This window comes from Rutidosis leptorrhynchoides, chromosome 5 (genome assembly GCF_046630445.1).
Source record: "Rutidosis leptorrhynchoides isolate AG116_Rl617_1_P2 chromosome 5, CSIRO_AGI_Rlap_v1, whole genome shotgun sequence".
In the NCBI taxonomy this organism is placed as follows: Eukaryota; Viridiplantae; Streptophyta; class Magnoliopsida; order Asterales; family Asteraceae; genus Rutidosis; species Rutidosis leptorrhynchoides.
Window position 1 is genome coordinate 36,071,631 of NC_092337.1, and position 9,952 is coordinate 36,081,582.

Consider the following 9,952-nt stretch of genomic DNA (forward strand, 5'->3'; position numbering starts at 1 on the left):
AGCTGCATTATCTTCATAGATAGTTGTTGGACTTTTATCGCGTTCTAGTCCACAAGAATCAGTAATGAGTTGTGTCATTGATCTCAACCAAAAAACATTCTCGAGTAGCTTCATGTAATGCAATCACTTCGGCATGATTTGACGATGTAGCAACAAGTGTTTGTTTTTGAGAACGCCATGATATTGCAGTACCTCCATTTAGGAATACATATCCAGTTTGAGATTTAGCTTTATGTGGATCAGATAAATAACCTGCATCTGCATAACCAACCAAATCTTGTTTTGATTCGTTAGAATAAAATAATCCTAAATCAGTAGTTCCTCGAAGGTATCGAAATATGTGTTTGATCCCATTCCAGTGTCTTTTGGTAGGAGCAGAGCTGAACCTTGCCAACAAATTAACTGCAAAAGAAATGTCAAGTCTTCTACAATTTGTAAGATACATAAGAGCTCCAATTGCACTAAGATATGGTACTTCTGGTCCAAGAATATCTTCATGATCTTCACATGGACGAAATGGATCAGTTTCAACATTGAGTGATCTAACAACCATAGGAGTACTTAATGGTTTTGCCTTGTCCATATTGAAACGTTTCAAAATCTTTTCAGTATATGTTGTTTGATGTACAAGTAAACCATTAGGCATATGCTCAATTTGTAAACCAAGACAATACTTGGTTTTTCCGAGATCTTTCATTTCAAATTCTTTCTTTAGAAGTTGAATGGCTTCATGGATCTCTTTATTTGTACCTATGATGTTAAGATCATCAACATAAACAGCTATGATCACATATCCGGATGTTGTTTTCTTAATGAAAACACAAGGGCAAGTAAGATTATTTGTATACCCTTTGCTTATCAAGTAATCACTTAATCGGTTATACCACATACGTCCCGATTGTTTTAACCCATATAAAGATCTTTGTAATTTAATCGAATACATTTCTTTGGGTTTTGCATTTGATGCTTCTGGTACCTTAAATCCTTCAGGTATCTTCATATATATATCACTATCAAGTGATCCATATAGGTAAGCAGTCACAACATCCATGAGATGCATTTCTAAATTTTTAGAAACTGCCAGACTGATTAAGTACCTAAAAGTAATTGCATCCATAATAGGGGAATAAGTTTCTTCATAATCAATTCCCGGTCTTTGAGAAAAACCTTGAGCTACAAGTCTAGCTTTATACCTTGTAACTTCATTTTTCTCATTTCTTTTTCGGACAAAAATCCATCTGTATCCTACAGGTTTCACATCTTTAGGAGTGAGAATGATGTATCCGAAAACTTTTCTTTTATTGAGTGATTCTAATTCAGCTCGTATTGCTTCTTTCCATTGAGCCCAATCATGTCTATTTTGACATTCAACCATAGATGTTGGTTCTGGATCATCATCATTATTCATGATGTCATATGCAACATTAAATGAAAATTTCTCATCAAGATTTTTCATTTCATTTCGGTTCCATAATATTTTTGAATATGCATAATTGATTGCAATTTCTGTATTGACATCATCAATCTCCTCTGCAGTAGGAGTACTGATTTGTGGTTCTTCTTGAACACTTTCTTTTACTTCATTATCAGCTGATTTTCTTTTTCGAGGATTTTTATCCTTTGAACCGATTGGTCTTCCACGTTTCTGACGTGGCAAAGATTCATGAGTGACGTTATTGCCAGCTTTTGGAATTTCAATTCGAGCTGGAGTATTTACTGCTGGTATATATGATTTTGTCACCGTTTTTGTATCTGTAAATGCATCAGGCAATTGATTTGCAAGTTCTTGTATATGCATTATCTTTTGAACTTCTGTCTCGCATTCTTTTGTGCGAGGATCAAGATACTTTAATTGAGGTTCACACCATGAAACATCATTTTCTTTATTTTTCATTTCTCCCCCTAATCTAGGGAACAATGTTTCATTAAAATGACAATCAGCAAAACGTGCTGTAAAAACGTCACCTGTCATAGGTTCAATATACCTTAATATTGAAGATGTTTCATATCCAACATATATTCCCAACCTCCTTTGAGGACCCATTTTTGTACGTTGTGGTGTCGCAATTGGAACATACACTGCACAACCAAATGTTCTAAGATGGGAAATATTTGGCTCTTGACCAAAAGCAAGTTGTAGGGGGGAATATTTATGACTTGCACTTGGTCTGATGCGAATCAATGCAGCAGCATGTAAAATTGCATGACCCCATATAGATACAGGGAGTTTTGTTCTCATTATCAATGGTCTAGCGATTAATTGTAAACGTTTAATCAATGACTCGGCTAAACCATTTTGTGTATGCACATGAGCAACAGAATGTTCAACAACAATTCCTATAGACATGCAATAGTCATTAAATGCTTGAGATGTAAATTCACCAGCATTATCAAGTCTCACCCTTTTAATGGTGTAATCAGGAAAATGAGCTCTCAATTTAATAATTTGGGCAAGAAATTTTGCAAATGCCACATTACGGCTTGATAACAGACAAACATGAGACCATCTGCTAGATGCGTCTATTAGAACCATGAAATATCTAAATGGTCCACATGGTGGATGAATTGGTCCACATATATCACCTTGAATTCTTTCAAGAAACATTGGTGATTCTTTCTCAACCTTAAGTGGTGAGGGTCTAGTTATCAATTTTCCAAGAGAGCAAGATGTACATGGAACCATTGTATCATGATGGATTTTTCTATCCTTTAGTGGATGTCCATGAGTACATTCAATAATCCTTTTCATCATTGTTGATCCTGGATGGCCTAATCTGTTATGCCATAAACTGAATACACCAGGATCAATATATTTTTCGTTAACTACCATATGTATTTCTGGTACATTTATATGTGTATAATGTAATCCAGAACTAAGTCTTGGCAGTTTTTCAACCACATGACTCTTGTCAGTGATACTTAAATATTTCTCATTTTCTGTTGTCACTGACTGATAATCATACCCGTTAAGGTATATGTCGGAGAAACTCAATAAATTTCTGCTTGACTTGGGAGAAAATAAGGCATCATTTATTAAAAATTTTGTACCATTTGGTAGTATGAAATTTGCCTTTCCTATCCCTTTTATCAAGTTAGCAGGTCCTGATATTGTATGTATAGTTCCTTCCGTTGGTTTTAGATCAATAAAATATTTCTCGGATTTAAGTATAGTGTGTGTAGTTCCACTGTCTGCTATACAGAGATCTCCACCACTTGATTGATGTTGTATTCCAGCAAAATTCATATTGAACTTCATATATAAGAAATAAATAGTGAGTACATTAATATTACACAATATTTTAAACGCAAATAGATAGTACTGAAACATTTAGCAAACATAATGACAAAGACAGACGATATTAAATCGTTTATTTTTCGAAAGACACACAACTTAAACATTCAAGAAATCTTCATATAAATCAGATGGTTTCTCAGTGACTGTTGGATCGACGTTATCCACAAAGTTTACTTCCTTTTCTTTATCTTTCAGCGAATCCTGATACATCTTAACAAGATGTTTAGATGTTCGGCAAGTATTAGCCCAGTGGCCCATTCTACCACATCTGTAGCAAGATTCTTCAGAATTTTTAGAAGAATTTTCTTCAACATCTTGTTTAGTGGGCTTGTTTTGTGGTTGATATTTATATTTTCGTGGATTACTATTTCTTTGACCACCACGGCCACGACCACGACCACGTCCACGCCCATTACCATTACCATAAGGATGGTTTCTACCATAGTTATGGCTTTTGGCATGATGATGGTGATGGTTATTATAACCACGACCTTGCCCGCGTCCTTGTCCCTGTTTATAATTATTTGCAGTATTTGCTTCAGGGATTGCAAGTGTACTAGTAGGACGGGATTGCTGATTTTTCATTAATAGCTCATCATTTTGCTCTGCAACTAAGAGATATGAATTAAGTTCAGGATATGTTTTGAACTTTAGCATTCTCAAATTTCTTTGCACTGTGATGTTTGCAGCATTCATTGTGGAGAAAGTTTTCTCCATCATGTCTGCATCACTAATTTCATGTCCACAGAATTTAAGTTGTGAACATGTATTATACAGAGCTGAGCTGTATTCAGTTACTTTCTTAAAGTCTTGGAACCTTAATGTTCTCCATTGTTCCATTGCAGCTGGAAGTAAAATTTCTCTTTGATTATTGAATCTGCTTTTGAGACCTTCCCATAAAACATGGGGATCTTCTACAGTCACATAATTATTTTGTAAGCATTCATCAATATGTTGATGAATAAAGCAACATGCCGTAGCTTGTTCTTTTTCAGAACAAGTGTTGTTTTCATTTATGGTTTCAAGAATGCCCATTGATTTAAGATGCATTTTTACTTTTATAACCCATGGCATGTAGTTGTTTCCAGTTGATTCTAAAGGAGTAAATTTAAGCTTTTCCAGATTCGACATTTTCTATTATCAAAAATTAAAACAAACATCATGATAAATTAGAGTCAATTTATATTCATAAGTATATAAACATTAAACATAAATTTAATATAACATAAATGATAAGTAGGTGACAGTGTCGACCATGTGTAAGCAATCATAAATAAATGTTATATAACAAAAATATAAATATTAGTAAACATAAATGAAAATTTGGCGACAGTGTCGACCATATATTTTTTCAGGTGGTATAACCGACCTATATCATTCTGGTGGTATAACCGACCATATATCATTTTGGTGGTATAACCGACCATATATCATTTTGGTGGTATAACCGACCATATATCATTTTGGTGGCAGAGCCAACCATATTTAGTATTAAGATTATCGTTCTGATAACGTGTTATAATTCAGTAGGCTTATAACTACCTTTAGTGGTTTGATTCTTGATGTTATAATTCAGTAGGCTTATAACTACCTTTAGTGATTTGATTCTTGATTTAGAATACTATTAATGAAGTGTAAGAACAAAGATGATAATGGAGAGAAAGAAAGAAACACTTTGTAAGTGTGAGAAATGGTGCAAGTTTAATGCTTGCATTCATGGCTATTTATAGCAAAAATATCACAAGTTTAGGTAATACAATAATATTACTTTTGTGTATCAATAATTGACTATCCATTTATATATATATATTTATATATTATAACAGCCGCTTCATTAAAATCAAATTAATGTTTGGAAGACATATGTTATCAGAATACATACAAGAGAGTTCTCATTCTTCTAGATCGGGTAAGTCTATTAGATTTTCTAACGTGAAAGGAAGCTTATCAAGTCCGGCCCGAAGAGTAAAAAAGTTAGTGCTGCGGCAGAATAGTTTGTCTCTCTATGAATGGCGTTGATGATATGGGAGGCCCCTCGGGTTAATTGGATCTCTCGATTTTGACATTTGGTTGTGTCGTTTTGAGGCTTTTGTTTGCCATCTCTTTAGTTTTTGATTCGTTTAGGCTTGTAATTTCTTTCGTTTAGGTTAGCTTTTACTCGTAGGCTTGGGAGGAAGTCTGGTTTAAAGGTTTGCTTTGGGGCATTTGTGTCTTGAATTATGTGGTTATTTTTGGACTTTGTTTTTTAATGGAAGTTTCCCTTGTTATATATGTTATGATTTTTTCGTATAAAAAATAGATAAATAAATAAATAAATAGAATTAAATTAAATAAAAATCCATACAATAATACTACGGGGTAATTCAATTTCAATTTCAATTTCTTTTATATAAATCAGCTTAAAAAGTTGGATTTCAGATGTGAAATACTCTAAAGAAACCATTTCTGTTGTTACTTTTCATTAGTTGTACACTTGTATAAAATATAACCCAATCCGTATAAAATATAACCCAATCCAACCAGTTATCCACTACATGTTAAAGGACTATGTTAGAAGTAACATTTCACTATGATTGACCTCGTATATATTTAGTTAAGAAACTAAGGAACATAACATAGGCAATTAAAGAATAGAATATCACAATTATCATCTTCATAATCAACATCATTATCATGTATGTGCCTTTTAATCTACAACCTACAAACACCATCCATCCATACAACAATTTGTACACAAGCTGTTGTTGCCATATCTCATTACAGATTTCCATCAACCATCAACAACTACTCACCCGATAAATGCAATTCATCAATAACCCTCGTTAGCCCCAACCCATTCCCATCCTCAGATCGCCTCCCATCAGACTTACCATTTAGGCTCTCATCTGGTATGTCCGTTGTGGGTCCCACATCTATACATTCATTGAACCTGAAGCAACTAACGAGATGGTCATTAGTAAGGCCTGCCACTTGTAGAAAAGAGTATACGACAGTGGGACCCACACCTCGGAAACCTCTTTTGACCATGTCTTTGCTTATTGACTCTGCCTTTGATATCTTGATTGGTACTTGGCGAGGGTAACGAAATTTGTTAACTATAGGCTTATGGTTTATAAAACCCCATATGTACTTGTCAAACGACCCAAACTCATTGGCTATCTGCAGTGTTAAAACAGAAAGTATAAAAATTAAACTCATGTGTAGTGTTAAAACAGTAAGTATAAAGATTAAACTCATATGGTACGAGAGATACCTTACAAACTTGGCGTGCATTTTCAATTATTCCTCGCAATTTAAGTTCTGAGAGAAGAGAATTTGCAGGGTTTCCTGGTGCCGATATTTTCTTATCATTTAACTTTGAGACAGTAATGGGGTCGAATCCGTGAAACACTTCTCTGTGCACACAGCAAGTTTTATATAATTTCTTCATGGAAAAATAATAATAAAATAAATAAATAATAATATAATATGTATACCTAAATAGATGCCTTTTGTTGAGGATAGTGGGCCAAGTGTGTTCAGCCAACGCAGTTGATAAACTGAGCAATTCAAATAGTTTCCTGACAGATATCATTCAGTGACATACATTATGACGGTTAGATAACAAATTGGAACTTCCATTTATGCTTCCATCAAATTAATAAGAAACGCACGCGCGTGCGCCCGCCCGCACACACACACACACACACAAAAAAACAAATGACAAAAAGAGAGAAAAATAAGGTGCATACTTGTCATCATGTACCGGGACTCCCCATTCTTTGTCATGGAAAATTGCATAACAATTATCTTCAAAACCAAAACAAAAGGGAATTAGGAGAAGATTAGCAAACAAAAGAAGACAGAATTAGAAACAAATGTATGTCTCTTCATAAGGAACATTATTGAATCTGAATTTTATAAGATAGCATAACGCAATCTTAATTTATCATGTGAATCGCTAGATATGTCATAGCTTGCGAATTTAGTAAGTAAAATACCTACACGTGTCACTTGGTCGATGCAATATTAACATGATCAACGAAAGGGTAAAACATTAACAGCATAACCAATTCCATAGTGCAAGATCCTCGATTCATATACTGAGACACATATATTTGACAACAAATAATGTTTAAGACATTGAAGGTAAGATATTCTATATAAGCAACATTGAAACAGGGCAATTGTTACACCCTAATTAGAACATGATCAAAGTGAATATGACAATTCTGCTTCAAATAACCAGAAACAGAAGATATTTTTCCTTCAAATTTTCTGGAATTACACTCAGACCAAAGATCCCACGACAAAATGAAGGGTTTATAGATGAGTCCTTTATTAACAATATATAACCATTTTCATGCGCACGTTAAGCGACATCGAATGCCTAAATTGCTCGAGCTCCTAAGACTGGATCACCTTCTAATCACAATTAAATAGTACGAGTAAGATTTTACATGATACTAGCCAAATAAATGTTTTAATGATTTTGAAAACTGAGAATATACAAAAAAGTAAGGACTTAAATTACTTACTATAGTTGCACAAGCTATAGGAGCATGCTTTAAAACTTAAGTATAATCATTACAATACATCGTACCGAGAACTCTTAGATCTAGATGATATTTCCTAGTTTTGAAAAGAACATTCGGGAGAGACGTTACTCGTAGATAAGGTCAGACAAATGATACTCCCTACTAGCCAAGTTAAGGTTTTAATGACTTTAAGAACTAACATTCACAAAAAAGTAAGGACTTGGTTACTTCATTCTAAATGCAAAAGCTAGAGAAGCATCTTCTAAAAGTATAAAGTATATTCATTACATGCATCCTACTGAGAACTCTTACATCAGTATACGATACTAGCAAACAATGCGGAAGGTTTTGTTAATCACGCTAATCTACATTTATCCAGCACAAGTTCTCTAAAGGGTTTCTGAGTCTCCTATTGTACAACGTAATCTGCAACAAATATCTTAACTGATCAAATAAAATCAGTTTCATATCTACCAATTCTTGATTTTGATCTGGCGTGTAAAATCTACAACTCATAGTAATAAGAGAAATATCTTTATCAAACAATAGAGTAATGATGTATATATCCACGAAAGCCCCTTCATAAGTTTTTTTTTCAAAAAGTTATCAGAGCGCCAATCGCTGAGGTCTATGATTTAGTAGTTCAAGATGTACCAATGCTTACAAAGCTGATAACCCTAACAGCCCACTATATAGATATAAAATGATGATCGTCATAATGAAACACGTGTATCACTTATATCGTACTGCAAAAAATTCCAATTGAGCATAGACAGGAATCATAAGACCTAATATATTATATATATCATACTATAAGGCACCTTAACATGCTTATAAGTTATGACTCAATATGTACAATGCAACATTTCTCTGCTATATCTATTCTACAGAATCGAAGTAACATGAAAAATGTTATAAGGAGTTCCAGAAACAATTAGACAGCTCTAATCTTATGGTGAATTCCTATATCAGTTGCAATAATCTACAATCCCTAATTCAGTTGATTTCAAGTCTAGAGAAAATTATACCAGTATTAGCAGTCACCCAAGCACATCTCTTACGTCCTGGTGTACTGTCAGATGAAGCCTCCAAACAACTATCACTCTCCGCACCATTATTATCAATACTTCCACCTCTAGATACAGTCTCAACTTTACCTATTTTCGTAACAGTTTTCAAAGCATTCTCACTCTTTCCGGTTCTCGAAATAACAGATTGCTTAGGTGTCAAACTACGTCGACTAACCTTCCCGGTAGACGCACGACTTTGAGATGAATCGGAAGAAGCATCTGAAGAGCACGACGCATTCATCGATAAATTTGACTTCAAAATCGACGACGGCGGAGATGTTATTGAGTTAGAACGCAGCGGTAACTTCACCGCAAGCTTCACCGACGACGGAGATTTCTTAATTTCCTCAGGTCTTCCGAGTTTAACTTTAGGTTTAGCTGCCGGTTTACGCAATTCAACGGCCGATCTAGTCTTATTCCCAGCCGGTCCTAAAACGGGGCGTGATTCCGAATCAGCACAATCCATCGATAAATTCACGAGAGAAGGCTCCGACATTCAAATATGTGAGTTTAATTTTACAACAAATTACAGCTAGGGCACGGAAATGATTAAATCGAGTGATTTCACGTAAATTTTGACGTTCATATGCGTAAAAGCTAAAATGTACCAATCGAACCCTAAGAAGAGTACCGATCGACCGGGGAACTACACGGCGGCGAGACGGGACGAAGGTGAGAGTAGGTTGATGAAGGATGGTTGAGATGTTTCTAGAAGAGATGAAGTTACGATTTATGACCTGATCTAAAAGGTACTAAAAGATACGGATTCTCACGCACTACATTTTGTTAAATGTACACTTAATTACCTAATATACCCTTAATTATACTTATAATAATAATATAAGTTTAACTTTCTAGGGGCATAACTGTCAATTTATGAAACAAAAGTGTATAGAGATCAAAAAGTGGTGTGTGAGAATCATCTCTCATCGAAAAGAAGCCTAAATTCGACTTTATTAATTAAAAAAATAATTTTGAATTTTGTTAAATGTCAGTGTGTCACTTGTTGGAACGAACACAGTCTGAAAAGGTTTGTTAGACTATCACGCATTGTTAGCGTGATGTTGATA

At 34.4% G+C, this 9,952-nt stretch overlaps 1 protein-coding gene across 1 annotated transcript; it reads right to left on the reverse strand.

The window, feature by feature from the left end:
• Nucleotides 1-5,909: 5,909 nt before the first annotated feature.
• On the reverse strand, nt 5,910-9,613 carry LOC139847899 (uncharacterized). The gene is made up of 5 exons (XM_071837630.1): nt 8,841-9,613; nt 7,027-7,084; nt 6,772-6,855; nt 6,549-6,690; nt 5,910-6,454 (listed from the first exon to the last, which is right to left on the reverse strand). Exons 1-5 carry the CDS (start codon nt 9,376-9,378, stop codon nt 6,080-6,082), a joined length of 1,197 nt encoding a protein of 398 aa, XP_071693731.1. The 5' UTR covers nt 9,379-9,613; the 3' UTR covers nt 5,910-6,079.
• Between the last annotated feature and the right edge of the window lie 339 nt (nt 9,614-9,952).

Coding starts and splice junctions, on each gene's coding strand:
- LOC139847899 (XM_071837630.1), bottom strand. CDS start 9,378: ATGTCGGAGCCTTCTCTCGTGAATTTATCGATGGATTGTGCTGATTCG. Junction 6,856..7,026: donor GTCCCGGTACATGATGACAA/GTATGCACCTTA, acceptor GATATCTGTCAG/GAAACTATTTGAATTGCTCA. Junction 6,691..6,771: donor AACAAAAGGCATCTATTTAG/GTATACATATTA, acceptor CTGTGTGCACAG/AGAAGTGTTTCACGGATTCG.